Source organism: Pteropus medius, unplaced genomic scaffold, assembly GCF_902729225.1.
Source record: "Pteropus medius unplaced genomic scaffold, Ma_sr-lr_union100, whole genome shotgun sequence".
NCBI lineage: Eukaryota > Metazoa > Chordata > Mammalia > Chiroptera > Pteropodidae > Pteropus > Pteropus medius.
In genome coordinates, this window is record NW_024355205.1 from 3,292,595 (window position 1) to 3,314,500 (window position 21,906).

At 39.4% G+C, this 21,906-nt stretch overlaps 1 protein-coding gene across 1 annotated transcript in view; it reads left to right on the forward strand.

Annotated features, from left to right (window-relative positions):
* Nucleotides 1–15,689, forward strand: part of ADTRP (androgen dependent TFPI regulating protein) — a 139,443-nt gene extending 123,754 nt beyond the window's left edge. The window contains exons 9-10 of the mRNA XM_039857541.1: nucleotides 8,410–8,561; nucleotides 15,610–15,689. Coding sequence (XP_039713475.1) covers nucleotides 8,410–8,561; nucleotides 15,610–15,644 — 187 coding nt within the window. The 3' untranslated portion in view covers nucleotides 15,645–15,689. The remainder of the gene's footprint in view (nucleotides 1–8,409; nucleotides 8,562–15,609) is intronic.
* Nucleotides 15,690–21,906: the final 6,217 nt, after the last annotated feature.

A 21,906-nucleotide genomic window follows, 5' to 3' on the forward strand; every position in this document is an offset into this window, starting at 1 on the left:
TTGATCTATTAACTTTTTCTACCTAAGGACTTGGAAGTCGATCATCGATCCTCAAATCTGATCCTTGTTCTTTTCCTCCTCAGAAACTAAGAAGGTACAAGAGCACATAAGGCCACTGGTATTTGAGGGCAAATTGCAGTGGCTGTAAAGATGAGCAGCAATGGTCAAGAGGGCTTGGCTTGTCAGTGCCTGGACAGGTGTTCTGACAATGCAGGGAATTGGGTCATTAGGAAAAAGAGGTGCAACAAAATGGGGGTCAGGTGTGAGTATATCACGTGTTCATTCCATTATTCACCAGTGCTAGGTACTGTGCTAGGATACCAAGGATATAGCAATGTACGAGATGCCATGGTTGTGGGTCAGCTGTTAGGAGTGCCTATTTTGTTGGTCAAATGGGGAAACAGTATAGCAGGAATAAGGTCAAGAATATGGGCCTAGTCCAGACAGAGCATGAGAAACAAATATGAGTCAGGAAAAACAGCAATAACTCTGAGCTGGGGAAACATTTCACTGCCGAAATCATATCACAATGACCTAAAAATAATTACCAAGACTGTGGGGACTGCCTCACATGTGGCACTTACTTTTTGTTATCTTTTCAGATTGCAAAATTGAAGGGCTGGCCCCTAAGTGGGAAAATAAAGCTTTGCAAAGTAGTAATAACTGCAAATCTTTCATTTCCTTTGGAAAGCATTAGTCACCTACAAATATGGTAGCTCAGTCACTCTTCCCTTCTCTCTCACCCCAAAACACCTCACCTAGCTTTCTCTGAGGCAGTGGTGAGGAGCAGAAAAATAGAAATGTTCCCACTGCTGGCTCTTGTTCATTTTTTTTAATGAACAAATATTTCTCCTAACACAGAGCTGGTCTTTCTGGGAAGTTACCTAAGGCTAACCCACAGCCTGTAGGAGGTTTGTATTTAATAAGTGGAGGTGAACCACTTATTATAAAATATAAGAACACATCACGGGAAGTGATGAAATAGAACATATGCAAGAAACTGTAAGAACATGGAGGAGGAAAGTGGTTACGTCTTACTGTGCAATGTGAAGAAGGTATGCATTGGATCTGGGTCCTGAGGGACTGGTTGGATGGGAGCTTCAAAAACTGGGAAAACGTGAACACAGCACTATTCCAAGGCCAAGAGAACATAGATCATGTTCAAACAATGGTCGGCAACTTGCTTTAGCTGGACCTCTTAGTGAAAGAGACTAATAGGAAGTCACCTGGAACTGAACTGCCCTCTTAAGAACGCTTGAGATTGGCAGGCTAGATATAGTTAGACATAGTATAGACAATGTGAGATTTAATTGTCGCTGTTTTTTTTTTTTTCTTTTTTTTTATGGCATGGAGGTGGGAATGAGAAGTATTAGTAACATGGCCAGAGAATTATATTTTCCAAAAGCTATCTTGACAACAGTATTTAAAATGTACTAGAAATGTACATGGGGAGCAAAATAGAATTTAAAAATACACAAATAAAAGTTAGCCAGAATATTCTTTTCATTTAGTTTAATCATAATGTCTTATTCTTCATCCATGGTTATGTTATAGTTCCACTGTTATCCCATGTCTGAGTGCTCAGTCCACCTTCTACTTGGCTACAGGTGATCCAATCCTCCAAGACCTCCATCTCTGAAAAGTTCTAATAATCCAATGAGAGCTCACACATGCCCATGCTGTCCAGTCCTGAACATTGCTCTCCCATACAGACTGTAGAGCCAAAATATCTAGTCTTCTGGGGCTAACATCTCCACTCAGCTCTGCTTTAAGGTTAGCATGCCACCCCCACTGCCAACAATGCCAACACTACCATCGCCCATTATTCTCCTATGTTGGTAGAAATAGAACAATGCTTCTGGCCACTGAAATAGCCCCAGCTGTCCTGGAATATATCACTACCTTGCTCTTGGTAGACCAGAAATCTGCTGATATTATAGGTATCTCTGCTAGTATGTAAAATATAGTATGCTAAGTGCAAGAGTTGCATAGATATGCAGTTACAACCCCGCCTTGGGAGAGAGATTTACAAAGTCACTTCTCAGTAGCAGTTCGTATGAGGTGAGGAAAATGATTTCTTTCTTCTATACCATACTCACTCAAGTGAAGTCCACAGCAAAGCTGCCGGGCTCCCCAGGTTTAACAATCCTCTAAATTCATGCACCTATTTACACATACACACACATATAGACATTACACCCGCAGAAAACCTTAAAAACTACCAGAGGACTGGGCTGAGTACCAGGACCAGCTACCTCCCCATATCAACAATATCCTTCTACTCCCACTAGTGCATTGTGTAAATTCTCTCTCAGCACCACTGTTACCCTTTCCTGAAATATGACCTTCTTCTGGGACCATCTAGATGCACCATAATTTTATAACCTCGAATCTTCGTAGGGATCAGAATCCTAGCCCCACTTTCCACAGAAGGACTCCTTAGTCCTCGTGTAAATTAATATATGAAAATAAATATAAAGATGCCACACAACTCTCCTTATTATCAATGGTTGGGGACCAGGCCAGCCAGCATGCACATTGAAGAGGGGTGGAAATGGAGGGCTGGGAGGGGAAATGGAGGGCTAGGAGGGGAAATGGCTGTCTACACTTCTCATTCTTCCTGTCCAAATGTCACCTCCTGCTGGCCCCAAATGCCTGTTACAGAAATAAGAACTAAGAACAGCCCAAAGAGGGCTATAGCTGTACAATTAAGAATGAGAGACATACCTGAGACACATTGTTGAAATAACAGAATAGGTTCAGTGAATTAACTGGCATGTAGCAGGCAAATGAAAAGAAAAAATCAAGGATAATTCTAAGAATTTTCAGCCGTCAGACTGGGAAGATAGTAATTCCATTAATAGATGTAGAGAAGTTAGGAGAGAAATAGTTGAGATATAAATAAAAAACTCAGTTTAAAATCCTATATCTGGATCCCATTCCAAAAGTTTCTGATTTAATTGGTACAGGATATGTCCTGGGCATCAGCAGTTTTAACGGCCTGAAAGCAATTTCAATCATTAGCCAAGGTTGAGAACCACTTGCCTAGAGGAACTTCCATTTGGAAAATCAAATCTGGCCTTCTCAGAAGAGGCAGAGCTGTGGAGATCCAGGGAGGTAAACCCTTCTGGTGGGATAAGATTGCCAGAAAGAAAGGGAGAGGGAGAAGAGGGTGGAGGGGGAAAGGGAGAGGAGAGAAGCAGGAAGTGAATGCTAGGGAAATGCCCTCATCTAAAGGACAGGAAGGGGTAAGAGGGTGGCAAAGTAGCAAAGAATGTTCAGAGGGTAGAAAACCAGAAATGTACAAGAACCTCATGATTCCTGAAGGGAACAGAAAACTTCATGCCAGAAAGGGATGTCCCAGAATGGGGCGAGCAACAGTTTTAAATGTCATGAAGAGGTTGCCACCCAATTCTCATTATTGCCAACACTTTCAACATCTAGGTAAATTACTTATCTAACACTCTAGCTTTACAATTTTTTTTCATTCTGTCTATCTATCATCTATCTACCTACCTACCTATCTACTTTTGCTTCATCTAAAATTTATTTGAAAGAAAAGTAAATGATAGGAATTTATTTTTAACACAATAGTAGAAATTCATGACTTAATGTTAAAAATCAAATTTAATTTTTTTAGCTATTAAAGCTAGAGGTCATTTTCAATATGTCATTATTTATATTTGATTAGCAGTTTGTATGGGAGGAGTAGAAAGCCTGGGAAGGTACGTGAACTGAAGTGTGACAAGGAGGTGGGTTTCAAGAACAGCAACAGGGTAAAATCCCACACTAACCAGGTTACAAGTTCTCAGGGACATTTTCATTGTAGGAAGTCTTCTGCTAACTTACTGAATTTATTTGCAAATGTAAATGTAGGCTGTGCTTGTCTTCTGGTATGAGATGCAACCATGACCCTCTCCCATGTTTATATGTGAAGTCAGCAGGAAACATAGGACAAGAGGATATTTTTATTCTATTTATTCTGCTGGGCTAGAAAGATATGACATGAGCGTTAACATTTTAAAAATGATTATGCTTGAAGCCCACAAAACTCAGAGCTATCTTCTAAACTCTAACCCGCAGACTTCCACTATTTCCTCACTGCTAAGATACAGAAAATATGAATTACATGATAATCATTTGATGCCACAAGATTTAGGATGAGACTATAATATTAATTTTTGGCTACCAATTTGTACCTGCCTGCCCTGACTTGCACAGATTCACATGGCAGGTAGCTCCATAAGGACATATTTCACTGATCTCTCAACTGAGGGTCAGAATCTTTGGCCTATTCAAAGTACTAATAAAGTGAACATCAGATTAGCTGAAATTTGGAAGGCTACTGGGTACATTTCTCAGTTTTCAGAGGCTGAGGAGTTCTTGTGGGACCAGGCAACTGAGAGCTATCTACAGCAGCTGCAGTGAACAGCAGTGAAAGGGAACCATAGCTACTGGTAGAGTCACCCAAACAGCCATTCATTTAAAAATATAAAGAATTTGCTGTGTTCTGGCATTTGAGAAACTGATATGCATTACAGATAAGATCCTTGTCCTTGCAGAGCTTCCAAGTTAGTGAGAAAGACAGTCAAATAAGCAACGCCAGCAAGTTTGTGATAGAGTTAGCACATGGCATAAGGCCCTAACTAAATGGGGGTTAAAGGATGTTCAGGAAACCTTTTCTAGAAATATTGACTTTTAAGATGAGACTTTGAAGCATGAGTATGATTCAGCCAGGCATAAAGAAAATGTGTTCCAGAAGGTAAAAATGTCAGAGAAGTTCCAAGCAGACAACAGCATGGATGCAGAGCTTGATTCATCAAGAAACAGAAAGCAGTCCAATATGAATGGACTACAGATCTGAGGATGGATAGGTGGGAAGGGCAAGTCCAGATAGGCTGGGTGAAGGAGCTTGGATATTTTCCTAAAGCAATGGGATGCAATGGGATTCACTGGAAGAAGAGGAGTGCCATGAACGGATTTCTCCTTTAAAAAGATTATTGGATTACTGGTAGCCTGTGGGATAGAAAGTGAATTGAAGGGAGCAATAAAGCCCAATGAGGTGACAATTACAGAAACCCAGGTGAGATGAAGAGACCTGGACAGACAGCATGAAATGAGTGCACTGGAGAAACATTTAGACATGACTTTATGGGTTCTTACCTAGGGGCTAGTGAAAAGCTGAGACTAAGATAGAGGAAATGAAGAATTCGGTTTTGGACTTGCTAAATCAGCCCTTCCTTTCCCTCCCCTCCATCCCTCCCTCTCTCCCTCCCTCCCTGCTTCCACTGTCCCTCCTTCTTCCATTCCTCCCTTCTTTCCCCTCCTCCTCCTCCTTTTATTCTCCTCCTCCTTTTCTTTCTCCATCCTCTCTCCCCTTTTAACATAAATTCAGGCAAGCCATAAAGAAGTGATACCAACTGAGTGTGACTATCTCTTCACTCAAGCCTCTCTGCTCACTGCCCTTCATTAAATAACCAGTCTTGCCTGATACTCTATTTGTATTTTCATTACTTTTCTCAGTGTTAGTTAACACACTTATAGTTTTCTTTGTACTTTCTCTGTCAAAGCACGTACTTCATTAGCCTACCTCAGGAACTTTCCTTTCTGGAACCTTATGCTGAAGGAAACAAAAATGAAGTAAATAAACAGAAACGTTCCAGGCCTCTAGGGGAATGCCCTTATTTGTAGACTATCTTATATACATGTGCATGAGAACTAGGAAGCCCTAATTTCAAGTATATAAAAGAAATGAAGTGAACTAATTAATGTAACCTGTTTAGCATATATTCAGATCTCCTCATTGACCCCCAAACTCCTAGCCCTAGCTACCTGGGACATTCACTTACTGTCTCTTATACCTTCTCTCACATTCATAAGAAGCAGTCATGCAGGAGGGAAGTGCTATGGATATCCCCTTAAAATGCTCATGTCCATGGAATGCACATTCATAGAATTCCACTACTGGAAATAGTAATCATTACTTGTTTTCAATTGGGGAAAATTTTGATTAGAGGAGCATCTAGACAATTTTGGGAAAGAGTTATACTAACAGGACCAGGACTAAGGATCAAGGGCCAACTCTACACTTATACAACCCTAAGTGTGATATCTTCTTAAAATTTTTTTTTATGTAGTAAAATACACATAAAATTTACTATTTTAACCATTTTTATGTATACAATTTGTGGTATTAAGTACATTCACATTGTTGTGCAGCCATCACCACCATCCATCTCCAGAACTTTTTTCTTCCTAAAGTGAAATTCTGTACCTATTAAACAGTAACTCCTGATGCCCCCCTACCCCTAAGCCCCTGGCAAACACTTTGTTTCTATCTGAATTTGATGACTCTAGGTACCTCAATAAGCAGAATCATAAAATGATTGTCCTTTTGTGACTGGCTTATTTCATTTAACATAATACTCTCAAGGTTCATTCATATTGTAGCATATGTCAGAATCTCCTTCCTTTTTAACGCCAAATAATATTCCATTGTGTGTCTATACCACATTTTATTTATTGTTCATCCATAAATGGACATTTGAGTTGCAAATGATACTGCTATGAACATAGATGTACAGATATGTCCTTGAGTCCTTGCTTTCAGTTCTTTTGGGTATATACCCAGAATTGGAATTGCTGGATCATACTGTAATTCTAGGTTTAATTTTTTGAGCAACTGCCATATTTCTTTTTCCACAGTATTTACGCCATTTTACATATCAATCAATAGTGCAAAAGGATTCCAACTTCTCCATATCCTCTCCAAAACTAGATATTTTCTGCTTTTTTTGATAGTAGTCATTCTAATGGATGTGAGTGGTATTTCACTGTAGTTTTGATTTGCATTTCTCTAATGATTAATGATGTTGAATATCTTTTTATGTATTTATTGGCCACTTGTATATCTTCTTTGGACAAATGTCTATTCAAGTCTTTTGTCTATTTTTCATTGGGCTGTTTGTTGAATTGTAGTTATATATTCTGGATATTAATTCCTTATCAGATATATGGCTTGCCAATATTTTTTCCATCTCATAAGTTGTGTTTTCACTCTGTTCATTGTGTCCTTCGATGTGCAGAGATGGCCCCTTAAATTTCATGTCATAGGTACTTCCCTTGCCTCACCCTAGTCCTGGCCCTGAGATTAGCCCTTGTCTTTTTCACAGCATTTGACAAGTATTTGAAACAACCAAGATCACGCCTGGGTTTCTGAAAGTTTAATTAAGCACGGAATTTCATTCATCCATCTGAACTCCTTTGATAACCTGGGATATCCCAATTTGAATATTGTTTATGAAGTATAACTTAGCCTATCCTAATTGTTATAAAAGATGAGTAGCCTCAAGATTGCTGAGAAGATTTCCAATATGTCATTCCTAGAAGAGATAAGCTTTTAAACTATCATTAAATGATTGTAATGTGCCCAGCACTGTTATATTTTACATGTGGTCACTCCCTTAATCCTTACAATGGTGAATGATGTTTGCATCCCCACTTTACACATGAGAGTAGGGGTAAGAAAGGTTGAAAAATTGTTGAAGGCAACATGACTAATAGGTGGCAGAACTAGAATTTGAATCATGGAAGCCTGGTTCTAGTTTCTACACTCTTAACCAAATATAAACAGTAGCTGATACATCATCTTCCTCAATAATTTTAAAAGTTATTTCAGACTTTGGCATCTTCCAATATAGTTAGTTTCCAGAAAACTGCATTTTTAGGCTTCTCTTAGACACTATGGCTCCTCTCCTAGCATTTCTTTCCTTCTCTTGGCTTAAAGAAATTACTCATCTTCTGTTCTCACATAAGCAAGATCTCTGCCTCCTGTAATTCCATCCAGTCCTACTTAACATACTATCCATGGCTATATCCATGAGATAAAATCAGGGCCAACAATTGAACCCCAAGCATATTGTGTTAGAGCAAAAATGCTCAATCTCTGCCCCTCCTATCCCAACAGACTTGGAGAGCTAACAGAAAGCTACACCCGATTTGGAAATGCAAACCCCATTCATCTGGCTAAGAGCCAGCAAATGGACACTTGCTTAGCAAGTTCAATGTCTCAGTAGGTCATACATCTCAGGAAAAGGAATAATTCATGTTCTCTCACAGTCTCTTTGGTTAATAATGTGTTCAATATCCTCCCATATTTTTTTCACCAACACTGAATTTAATAGATAAGGTAACATAGCCTAACCTAACTCATGTAATAGGATGTCTCATTGAATCAAGTCTATCTAGAAAAGACTCACTTTTGTAGGTTCATGGAACTCCTTAGTTGCTGACAAATGTCTCCATGGCTTCCTTTCATCTGCCTGGGCTCTAAAACCCATTGATCTTGAGGAGAAAATTGTTTTTATCCCTCAGACTATTCTAATCATTGTGAATTATCATTTTCTGCAGGATCCTATGGATCTACTCTCAGACGGGTACGTGGGTGTATCCTGTGTTTGCCAAATTCAGCCCAGTAGGTATAGCAGTCTTCTTCTCTCTCAGCTACATCTTTACTACTGGCATCTACCTACTCGAAGAGAAGCTCAACCACTGGAAATGGGGTCAGTTTATTTCCCTTTTACCTACAGAAACAATTCTTCCTTACCATCTCTCCACTCTTCCTAGAAACAGAGGAGAAACAAGTCCAAAGCAGAGGGCAGTGATGCTTGATGCCTTTGTCCAAGGACTCAGATGGGTCCTATCAAAGTAGGCAAAGGAAAAGCCTGGAGGAAGTTCGCACTTTCTCAAAGGGCCCTATCAAATTTTCTCCCCTTCTCACCCAAACAACACCTCATTTAAGGCTAAAAATAATCTTGTTTAGAGAGCTTAGCACCCGGAGAGCAAGATGTTACCACATGAAAAAATAGACTCAGTCTCCTTCTCTTAAGTAGGAGCTTGAGGGTAACAAGGTGTTTAAATGTTAGGTTTTTGGTTTTTGTTTGTTTGATTTTGTTTTAAAGAAATGGGTGTAAATGACCCTTTTATGTCTTCCTACCTCAATAGTGCCTTCTCGGATGAGTTCCCATCCCTCTCCCATTAGGTTGTTTGTCAACATTTAGTAAAGCATTTACCAGATAAAAATCACATCCTGTACTTGAGATTGAAATTCTCATTTAGACAGGGTCTTGGGCAATGGGAGTATGTCAGTAAGCTAAGCTTTCTAATTATAGGTGAGTAAAATCATGTTGCTTTTTCATAAGAAAAAAATAATCTTAACTCAGTTGATTTAAAAATCTAAGATTTTATTCTCCTCCCTCCTTCCCCTGCTGCCCCAACTCCAAAATATTTTGTTGGAAAATTAACCACCAAAAAGTCAGGTTGCAAAATACCCATGATTTTTTCCCTACCCAAAGAGAAGAGCAGGAGCTCTACTCTGCAAGAGTCACATACAGTCCCCCACATCACATGCCCACATGCCATTCTTTTCTATCAAAATAGAAATAGCAGAAGTGGCATCTTCCACTCAATTTATGAACTGGTGTAAAAACACAAGCCATGTATGCAAAAAAACAAAAAAAACAAAAAAAACAAAAAAACAGTTTCAGAAGGTTCAGTACAAGAGTGTATATTTCTGAGAGGAGACTGAGACCCTGGAGACATAAGCATGTAATTTGGCTTTTTCACATGTTTTCTACTTTTGGAGAATTTAAACTGAGTCTCAAAGGCAATATCTTCCTTGAAAGCAAACACTTAAAAAGTGGAATACTGAAAATTACTCCCAAAATCAGGACTCCAAATCACAGGAAACCATCCAGGAAAAAAATGTGTTGACATTTCAGATGTATTGATATCAAATTCTAACTAGTTTTGGCTCCTTGAAATTCTGAGTAAAGATTTTTGATGCCTTCCCCACATCTATATTTAAATTTAGAAAAAGAAAAAAAGAAGAAACTAATCCATTTAAAATGTGGCAGATGTAAGACGTGCAGAGAAAAAAACTGATTACTCAGAGCTTAGAGAACAACTTTTTAAATCAATTGTATTGAATTCAATAATGATTAATTTGTAAATTGTTGAATAGTGATTTTTAAACATCCATTCAATTAAAAACAAAATTTTCACTATGTTTAATATCAAGATCATTATTTTCAACACAAAGCTCTTTTTAATAAATCTCATTGTTTAAGTATCATATCCAGTATTTCACTGTAAAGTTCCAATGAGCAAACAGGCCAGCATAAACATGTGGCTCTTCAGTTAATCATGCACATGTGAATGTTTATGTAAGTAATAGAGACTACTGTAAGTGGATCAAGAGATTACTGTCTCTCCTCACTCTAAATTTTTAACTCCTTAAGAATCGAATGAGCGAAAAATTCTATAAAGCATCAGAATAGGGTCATAAAAGTGTTAAATTCTGAACAGATCTTAATTACAAATGGTTGGATAAGATTTAAAAGATAAATTAGATTACTTAAAATCCCAATAGTAATGAACACTTTTAAATTGCCTAAAACTACAGTTATTTATGTGAACACATTTTCCCATGTCTTAGTCTGCTTAAAACACTTTAAGGTTTCCCTTAACTTGCAGATGAAAATCCAAACCCTTGGAATGACACACAAGGGTCTTTGTAACCAAGTGCCTGACTTGGCTCTTGCTCCCCTTCTCCTCAATGTGTGCCCCAGCAGCACTAAACTGCTTGTTTTCCTTATACACTGATATTCTCACCTCCACAGGCCTTTGTTTCTTATATCCTCTAGTCTTTGCCTGTCTCATACCCACTCATTCATTTCAACTCACCTTCTTCCAGGAAGCCTTCCCTGGGCTCCCAAGAGATTTGTTTTTACATTAGACCCTGAGTTTCCTATCGGTTAAGAGTGTGTCTTATGTCCCTATGAACCCCTCATTTCCATTAGCTTACCAAATAGATCAATCGATAGACAAAAAATAACCAAGGACTCTTCTCTCTAGGCATAAAATAGGACTATGTACAAAGGTGTTCTAGAAACAGTGGTCAAGGAGTGCTCTAATAGTTGGAGATTAAAGTGTTGAACAGGGAGTTTAAGGAACACAGGAGGATGATGCTTATTCTAGTTGGAAAGTTGTTGAAGAAGAGATGCATGTTAGGGCAAGCAGTACAAAATAGTGAGAAGAGCATTGGAATAGGAATCAAGAAAACTAGGGTATGTCCCCCACCTGTCCACAAACCAACTGTGTAACCTGTGTAAACACCGTTCAACTCTAGTGATAGGATGACCTCAAAGTAGGGCAACTGCACATCTCGGTTTGGTCCTGGTTAACGCCTGCTGTGCCAGTGTGCATATGGTTTAGCATTGTCTAGGCTTGGACAATCAATTGTGCAATTGTGTCATTCCTCTATCCCTGAATTCCTCTCCAAACCTTCTGTTCTGGATCTATGGGAATACATAAGTAGCCACCTACTCCAAACCCAAGGCTAACCCTACCTTTTCACCTCTTTTCATGGCCTAAACTTCCTTGGATGAGAACAGAAATTCAAAGGCATGCATTGTTTTTGCTGTGGGAAGCCATGGTTAGGAGAAAAGTTCTGTGCCAGACTGTCTGAGTTCCTACCTTGTTCTTACCACTTGTAGACCTGTGATACTCAGTGAGGCACTCAATATCTTTTTGTTTCAGTTTTCTCCTGTGCATCATGGAGACAATATTAGTACCCATCTCCTAAGATCCCAAAGTATCGAGTGCTCAGAACAGGGCCTGGAACATAGGGTTAGTCACTACTACTGTTAATCTCATTCTCCTCCAGCAAAAATTAAGAACCTTCTTTTCTTCAGTTGTATGTATAAATTACCAGTTTCCCCTGCTAAGGCAATTAATAGTAACAACCACCTAACTGAATGCAAATTGACAGAGATGGTACAGTTCCTGAAGAACTTAAAAGAATGAAATAGGAGATCAAGTTAATCGAGGCTAGAATTAATTGAAATCTCTGCTTGTGAAATCTTGAGACAGTGTGACCCAGTTGGGAGTCACTAGCTAAGTACCAAAAAGTATCAGTCAAGACCCAACTAATATGCAGATATTTCCCTAGCAGCATTTCTTGACCTGGACTGCACATTATAAAATCACTAGGCAAAATTTTAAAATACTAATTCCCAGGTCCACCTCAGACCAATTAAATCCATCTCTTGAAATGGGGACTTGGCATGAGGTATTTTTAAAAGCTTCCCAGTTATTTTAATTTATAGTCAAGGTCAAGAGCCACTATCACAGAGCAGTGCTTTTCAAAATTGTATTTCCCTGAAAATCTTTTTAAAATAAGGATCTTGTTAAAATGTAGATTCTCATTCAGTAGATTTGGAGTATAGCTTGGAATTCTGTCCTCCTAATGTGTGCCCCAGAAAGACTGATAATGCTGGTCTGAGGACAAGGTCTTATATGCCATAGGAACCTGGACTCCTCCCAACTTAGATAATTTTGTCTATAAGCATCCTTTTCCAATGTGGTGTTCTCCCATGTAAGCTGCTGGGCTGAGAAGGGTGCTGGCAGTGATGGCCACAGTTGCTTAATGTCTACCCATTTTCTACCTCTTTGTGTGTTATTTCAGTGGGTGAAAATGAAGAGGGAAATAACAAGGGCAGTAATAAGGAATGGTACCAAAGATCAAACGTAAACTTGGAAAGTGTGTGACATTTTCCAGGGGTATGTGAATGCAGGGAGCTGGCCCTGGGCCTCAGGGGGACAAATGCTGTCCGACCCTCAGGAAGGTTTTGCTGGCCTTCAAGATGATGTTGTGGCACAAAAAGTCCTCAGGATGATGTTGTGGCACAAAAAGTCCTCTGCATGACTTGTCACCATCTCACTCCCTGCCCTGTGCTATCTTTTATGTGTCATAGGATAGAAGGCTGTATAAAAACTGAGACTATAGATCTTTTTCTTCTCAAGGATAGTTTGTAAGCTGAAAATTCCAGTCTGGCCAGTGACCTTGTGATGGTACCTTGGGCAGAATGACATACAAACCTTCCTTTAATACTATTTGCTCTAGAGAAGATATTTTCGAAAGGAAATTTTATTGTTAAAAGTTGCTTAGTCTAGTCTACCTCCTTGTTTTTATCCATGAAGAAATTTGTTAGAAGGTCTGTCTTGCATGTTGTCCCCGATCATTTCATAAGAAAATAATCTTATCGTGAGATGACTCCCACGTGTATTTCTAAAGCACTTTTGCCTTTCTCATCCTAATTTCATCTCTCTAAACTCAAAGACAGTCCACTCTGGATTATCACTTCTCCCTCTTCCTCAGCCTCTTTTCCCCATAATGGTTTCTCCAGCCAGCCTTCAGCTCCACCTCCTTCCTGCTACTTCTGCACAGTGACTATATTCATCAGTGCTCAAATTCTATTCCTCTAACACCTCATATTCTCCAACCATCTGCCTTCTCACCCTTTTCCAAGCCAACCTGCTAAACAAGGCAAATGTTCTTCAAATTTTTAATTCAAAGTCTAGCAGTAGCTTTTGTGGTTGTAGATACACAGGTGTAAATCTTTGTGAAGAGTATGTTTTTAGTTAACCTGTGTTCTGACTATTGGACTAATAAAGTGCATAATTACAATAGTATCCATAGTGATATTGATTCAAAGAACAGTTCCTTGTTCGTGCTAGCAGAAAATGTTTGGATCTTGCACAAGACAAAGATTAAACGTTTGGCCTAAAATATTTCTACTCCTTGGTGCTACCTGACACGGGACAAAGGAAGGACTAAAATAAGTCAGTAGTAGACCTAATTTCCCAACTAGAAGGTGTTCTATGGGGAAAAAAACTCCCTTCAATGAAAAAAAGAGTAATAACAAACAACATCATTTCCCAATCAGAGTTTAAAATCCTTTTTGTGAACTTTGTTTGGATAAGATAATATGATCAATTACTAAGTCAACAGTTCCCTTATCTCTAGCCATGCATTATGGAAACATGGAAAGAGAAATTCTGAAGACTAGGAGAAGCCTAGAGACTGCTCGATCCTATGAGAATGCAAGACTAAGGACCCACCCCCATCTACTAGAACCAAAAAGGAAAATATTATTTCCGAAAAGTTATACTCATACCATGTAAATCTCTACAGAATGAAATGAATATTGGAGTTCCACACAGACACACATTTGGGGACAGTGCCTTCTCTAGCACTGTGGTAGGTATGTGAAAATTTCTTAGTGCTCCACCTAGTTGCTTAGCGTTGGATGTGGGAGACTCTGGTCCAGTGGATGGAGCCACCTGCTCTTTTCCCCCAACTGAGCTTCCCACCACTACTTCTACTCCTGCTTCTGCCGTTTCTAAGCCTTCATGTTCTGTTGTGTTTCTTAAATGAAGATTGAGTCTCCAATCCTTGGCACCTGGGGTTGAAGGAGCGAGATTATGATTACAGTTAGATTCAAAGCACTGGGAGTTGGTAAACAACATGGATAAAGAAAGTTTTAAGCACCCTCAGAATGACTACAGGGGGAAGAAATTTGAAAAGAGAAGACCTAACTGGGGAGGAGAGAATTTGCATCAAAAATAAAAAATAAATGAAAGCATAAATGAAAAGAATCTGGACCATGTAAAGCTAGATAAATTAGTAAGGCTTTGCTAAAGTGACTGGGAGTAGTCTGAACTGATGAGAATTAGAACAAGGGAGAAGACTGTCCTGAAAAATGCTGAGAGACATGAATACAAGGATGGCTATGAGGGCTATGTGATGAGCAGCTGGCTGTCCTAAAAAATCAGTGTGATGAGGGGGCGACAAGTAGGACTTTAACTTATCAGTCACGACAGCCTCTAAGAAGGGGAGTTCCAGCAAAATAAAATTAGGAAGATATTTAATGTTTATTGTTAAGAATATAATTTAAGGGGAAAGCAGGGGAGGCAGGGTTTAAACAGTGAAGCATGAAATTAGGAGCGTGAGATTGCTGTGGTAATACCAAGCCAGAACTAACAGGGTTTTAAAGTCCAGAATAGATAAGAAGCAGAGTTGAAAAAGTTTTCAAAGTAGATTGGCATTTGCCAACAGGAAAGTGAATGAAGTTTCAGAAATATCGAAGCTTATGTAAAGATTTATGATCATTAAATATAGTGGTAACAACTTTTTGGCTGGATGAAAGTCATTCTAAAAATCTAATGCTATAATTTCAATCATAATGAGCTTACTAAAAACTAAAGACCCTTTAATGAGCTTACTAAAAACTAATCAATATGCCAGTATTTTTTTCACTCAAGCTGATAAGTTCATTTGGTGAGGTCACAGAAAGACCCTTAATTAGATGAATATTCACTCTTCTATTTCCTCTCTAATTTGATGTGGTCTCTTGTTTCCACATGCAAAGTCTCAAAGTTTGTTGATGGATCGTGCACAGCTTGCAAATGCATGGCCAAGAGCAACAGCAATCCATAGTTCTGATTAGATATGCAGAGCCACATAAAGACCAATGGCACCACTGGTCAACTGGCCAGCTGTGAGCTGAGCACCAAGGGGAGACAGCAGAATGGCTTCTTCCCCTGCAATAATGGTGGTGGTTTTTTTTAGAACTCCTTAAAGACATCTTACCTTCGGAAAAGTGTCCTCAACTTTCCACTGCCCCATGTCAGGGTGAATGTCTATTTACATAAAAACACCTGATAGGGAAACCCTGAGATCTGAAGTCTCTGTTCTTGTTTGCACAGGTGACATGAGGCAGCCGAGGAAGAAGAACAAGTAATTACATGCCATTTTCCAAGAACTAAGAAAGAAGAAAATACAAGAGGTTTTTTTAAAATTTTTCTTTCTTTTCTTTTTTTCTTTTTCTTTTTTTTTTTTTTTTTTTTTTTTGGTGGGAGGTAGTGGTAGAGAAACATAGGAAAGTAGAAAGGACAGGGAATAATATTTGAATTTAATAAGAGGGTTATAAAGGTAGCTTAATTTGAGGACTCCTTGTTTTTGAAAGGCTTACTGAATGTGCCAAAATCAACTCCTGCTCTCTCAAAATATGTTACCTTAGTCTGACCTCTGTGGAGGATGGTCTGTAGCCAAAATCTATCCATAGGCACCAAAAAAAAAAAAAAACAAAAACTGATAAACTCAGTATTAGAGAATGTTTAGACAGAGAATAGAATTTAGGATCATCCAAACTCTTCACTTTACAGAGGAGGATGCTAAGAACCTAGATGAGAAGTTACTTGTATGAGGCCAAAAATTTAGTGTCAGAACCAAGACAGAAGCTTTTGTCTCCCAGATCTTCTCGTTATGGAAAAAGTCCAAAATCAGACCAGAAAAAGCCAAGCAGTAACTCAGAGAGAAGGAGAGCTCATATTTATTACATGCGGTCCCAGAGGAGCTAGTGCTCTGAAGAATCTGGGCCCCTCCCCTCTCCCCCCACCCGCCGAGCTCAGTTGCAACATTCCTTATAGACAGGATTTTTACACAAACTGATTGGTTGGTTTGAATTCAGACCATTACAAATGGCAGAGGTTGCTACGGTTGCAAGTAGTAACATTGGTAAAAGAGGGAGAGTTGTTATCGGATACTGATGGTTACAAATTGTTACAGGAAGGAGAGCTTCTAAGGTACAAAGTGCTACAAGAGCCAGGAGCTGCTGGGTACAAGCAGTTACATTCCCTGCTCAGACAAGTAGGAAAAAGTGCAAGTGAGCTCTTGCATGCAACAAGCATATTTACAGAAGCAGAACAAGAGGCTGATTAGCTTTTAATGAAAATTCCCAAAATTTTTTCTTCATTCTAACTCCTAGTCCTGTACCATTTTTTGAATAATCCCAACTTTCCTGAAAATAAGATTGTCATAAGCTAGTTATTTTTATGGATTGCTCATTTATTTTTTTCCCCCTCAATCTAGATAGATGTATAGGAAGATGGCTGCTACCGAAGTTGTCTGTTTACCTAATATGGTATGATAGCAAATTATTTGGGACTAGGAGAAAATAAGTTATAAAAATGTTAGAAAATCTGTCCCACCTATAAGCAAGCTTTCAGGGTATGAATAACCACTGAACATAACAACGTTGTCAAAATCTCTTCCATTCAAGTACTGACTACCTCATCAAACAAATGTACATTTTACTTGGGGAAGGGTATAAATGGAAAGTGATTCAATTATGAGGACCACTGAGATTACTTTGGTACAAAGCACTTTGCTGAGTTAGTTTATGATTTAACAAAGCTGATTGTCAGGTGATTAGCAAGCACATTCATGAACCCTGCTTTGATTTCCTTAGTGGAATTTTTCCAGATCTTTATTTACAGGCATATTTTGTAAAGATCACAAATGACAAATGTCGAGTGGTGGGTAAATATGTTAAAATTTATTGGCGTGTAATCAGGCCCAGGTGGGCTGGGGGGTGGGCACCAGAGTAAATTGTACTAGGCCTTCCCAACCTAACTTTATAAAGGAAAAGTTTGGTAAAAATGAATAAAATTTGGTAAAAACCTGTCCCTGGGACCAAATTAAACCTTGATTGCTTTATGACTGACCATTGTGCAATATCCATTCCAACACCAGAAATACCTCAAAAATACCGAGAGCAGTCTTGAAGGATTAGGGAAGAGAACAGGCTATACCAGTAGGGCAGGCAGGGTAGGCAAGGGAAGACTAGGAAAGGCACCAAGAAATCTGCTTGATCCCTACTCTTCTACTATCATGTAAATATGAGCCTCAAGGTTTTTTGGACTGAGCTGGCAACACCCCCTCTTTTCCTATACTTGCTGCATCTTGAGTGCTGTCATAACTCCTGGTCTCAGCAGAAGCGCAGAAGCACTGGTCACAATGGAAATTCCCCAAGTATGAAGTCCGCAGGGATCACCCAAATTATCCACCCCCCCCCAAAGATGACTCGAGATGCGTACTTATAGAGGTATAGTAAGCTCTTGGCTGAGATGAGCCTACAGATTTCTATTTGTGGCTTCACTGTCCCCAGAACCAAATTAAACCTTGATTGCTGCATGACTGGCCACTGTGCAGTATCTATTTCAACACCAGAAATACTTCAGAACCATTTCCCATTCAGCACTTGCATAAGCACACAAGTGCTTCCTTGATGCTGCTATAGCTTAAAAAAGGTAAAGCAACAAAAATACCTATAAAGAGCATTGATTAAACATTCATTAAAAGGTATGCAATGCCTATATAAGGCTGCATTAGGCTGTTAGTGGTTAGAAAACAATACAAACCAAATGATGAGATAACCAGCAATAATATTTGTATAGTATCATATAATTTACAACCATACTCATCTCCATGATCTCATTTTATTCTCACAAAAATCTTACAAATAGTAAATATATTATGTCCTCATTTTACAAATGAGCGGCTGAGTCTGATATTGGTATGCTGGTGAATGTTTAAAGACCAACTCTCTGGGAAAAAAAAATTTAAGGCCCTGAGTTATAGTGTTTGCCCATTTCCATGGTGTAAGCACTCTAACATGTCCTTCTCCAGCTATCAGCGAGTCACTGAATGCGGAGTTAGGAGGAGATATGAACAAACACTTGGTTCTCACAAACCTGTGCAAGCTGGCTCCAGCCCAGCACTGGGTTCAGAGGAGGGAGAGGACTGATCCAAGGTTACACAGATGGTTGATTCCCGACCCCACCTTCTTTCCTCGTTATTACAGAGCAAAGCAATAACCAGTCACCCAAAAGCCCTTATTTAAAAAAGTAAAAATGTATGTATCTCTGCAAGGCTGGACAAAAAGAAGATGGTCAGGTGACCCCAACTTGGTGAGAATTCTCATCCAGGCAGAGGGAGGAGCAATACCACTGCTTCGTGGACTTATGCTTATGTTCTGGGGGAGCTATCTCATATGTGACACCAATTTTGAATTTGGGGAGAAGATTTATCTTGTTTTCCTAAACAATACATTATCCCTACACCCTGCCAAAGAGTCATACATCTCTCAAGATATTTCTAGCTCCTCTGCACCTACTTGCAATACTTGTCATAATAGGAAGTTAGTTTCATATACTGTAATCCACACATGCTGCGTCTGCATGTGGGGAATGGGAGGAGGCCAAGGAAGGAGTGAGGCGAGGCCAGGCCTCCCAAAAGGCTGACTGGCTGAGCACTGAATCCATCTCAGATCTGGGAGTCCCCTCTCCCAGGGCCAAGTGTCAGAAACCAGAATCCATATTCAGACATTGTTTTCCTTTCTCATGCAGTCGATGGCTTAAAAAATAAAGCATTTGAGTAGGCAGCAAAGCCAGTCAGAACTGTTTATTTATAGCTGTGGATTTTCAATGCTGTATAAATTAGAAATCATTGCTGAATGAGGCCTGCGCCCACTCACACACGCAGGGCCGCTATCTGCGAGTCCTTTCAAGAGTCTGACTGTACACAGTCTAAAATGGGAGAAAATGACATGTTCCGAGTCAAATGATGGAGTCACTGCTAAACTGCAAAGCAGAAAACCAGCAATTATTTTCCCTTGGCACAATATGGGAAATACGACAGGTGCAATTATCCAATATTATTTAACAGCACTGGTTTGCAGTGTAGGGAGAAAATAAAGGTTTCCGTGTCTTGGAGAGGAAAAAAAAAAAAGAACCTGCCTCCTGGCTCTTGTTTTGGTGGATTAAGCTGTGTTATGTAAATTGAAACTGGCCAGGATTCCAAAAAGGAAAGAGAGAACTACCTGGCTCCCTCACCCTTCCTCCAGGAAGTTCACAACCTGCCTCATCTGGGACTTCTGAGAAAAGGCCCCTTGCCTTGGGGACTCTGAATATCTTCCTTCGAGGCAGTAGCTCCAGATAAGACTGTGGGGAAGGCTAGGTTTGCTGAGTTCCTGTCCCTGAGAGAGGAACTCTCTCCTGAGCTGGCTCTCCCTCCATCATCTGAATTAAGATGAAGTAAAGAAGAAGGAGGCCCACAAGGAATAATTTTCATTTTCTTAATCAAGTCTCTCCCCTTTGGCCTTCAGCACATTTTTATTCCTACTCCCAAGCTTTTCTTTAAACTGGTCACCCTACCTGGAAAGACCTCTCTTCTTCCAACCACTGTCAGATAAATATGTTGGCTTTAGAACTTACTGGAATACCACTTCCCTGAAAAGTTCTTCTGAAAAGTTTTCTCCTGAAAAGTTTTCTCTTAGCTCTCCAGGGCACTGGGCTCATTCCCTTCTTTAAACCATCGCAGGCCACATCAGTCCTATACAGCATTCAATCACTCTCTTTATATTCTCTTGGCTATTTCCATGACAGTATGGAATGCTGAAAAGAACATAAGTTTTAGAACCAGACCAGATATGAATTCAAATCCTGACTCTACCACTCACGATTTATATAGAATTTGGGGGAAATAGTTTACTTTCCTGAGTTTGGTCCCTTGAAGTCATATGATAATACCTACCATAAAAAATTAAAATTATTTAAAGGGGTGGATGTAAGTGCTTGGCATCCAAGATTCCCCATTCTACCCTGCTTAATGGCAGACTCCTCAAGGCCATGTCTAGTTATCTATCCCCCACAAGGCATAACTTAGCATACCAAGAATGTACTGAGAATACTTACAGACTGACTTAAAGATTACTTACAACTTCTTAATTCTATAAGCTTCATCACCAAACATCTTCCTCTTCTCCAGAAGCTGAGATTCCCAACATGAGACTCCCTGTTTCATTTTAAATACTCTCTTTATCTTAAATCACAGAAGCCTATTAACAATGATAATCAAGTTACAGTTTCATGTAACTTGACCTTGCAGTGGAAAGCACATTGATAAAATGAGACACAGGGCAAATGAATTTTGATAAAGAGAAAAAGAAAATGAGGGATGACCTGGAGAATAAGGACCACATGCAGGTGAAGCTCCAGATTGGGCAACTGAATGGCCCTGATTACCCCAAGAAGAGCCTATGAGGTATGAAGTTCCAAGTCAGAGAGAATGATCTTCAAAAGAGAAGTAAGGCAGGGGTAACACGGAAAACAAATCTTCCTTATATCAGAATTTATTTTCCTTTAGGTGCCTGTTCATGACTTCCTTACGGATGGTATCTGCAAGGAAGGCCTGGGCTAACTCTTACTTCATCATAACCAAGACTTCTTCAGCCACTCCTCTGGTGTGATTCTTTAGGGACCATGGAAAGGGTCTATGCTCTTACTGTCACCCGTGTAGCTTGCTAATGTACAAAAAAATCCTTCACCAGGGATAAGACCTTCCATTTGACATGTAGAAACAAATTTAACCTGTAAATATTTATGAGAAAGATGACCTACTAACTTATACTCATTCATCTTCGATGTCAATGAAAGATATTTGATTATTTGAAAGCAAGTACTAATATGGGAGGGCGCATGCTTGGCAGAGTGAAAATGGGTGTACTGCGAAAAAGGAATAGCTACAGAAAGGGTTAGTGGCAGACTCCGAGAACAAACCTTGCCTTGTGCACTACAAAGAGAAGACTGGGTATGTGTCTTGGCTCTCCGCCCCTCCTTGGGAGAGCTAATCTATGGTTAGCACACCCCAAAATAGAGCTAGACAGTGATCCTGCCCAGTAATGGGTCAAAAAATTCTGCATGCCTATGGAAGAGTAGAAAGAGGAGGCACAGCTGTTACATGTCACTCTTCATGTTTCTAGTCTTGTCTGCTTGGCACTACAGGAATTTAAATTTGTTTTATGGCTGAGGAGAGAAGTTAGTGTCGGGTTGTCACCATTCTTAAGAAGAGAGATGATGGAGCAAAGAAAAAAATTCATGAAAAAAATTCTTGAAGAAATTTAGCCAGAATTGAACTTCCTTGAGATTCCTTCTTACACAAACATCTTATCAACCAGTCCCAGAGCTTCTGAAGTATTGAAGAGAGACCAACACTTATTTAGGGCATACTGTGTGCTGCCTTAGGGCAAAGAATAAATCTTATTCACCACTGTCTCCTCCACACAGAGCACAGTGCATAATATACAGTAGACTTTAAATACATATTTGACACTGAGAGAGATTTAAGTAACATGCTCAAGTATCTCATGGTGGCATCAGAAT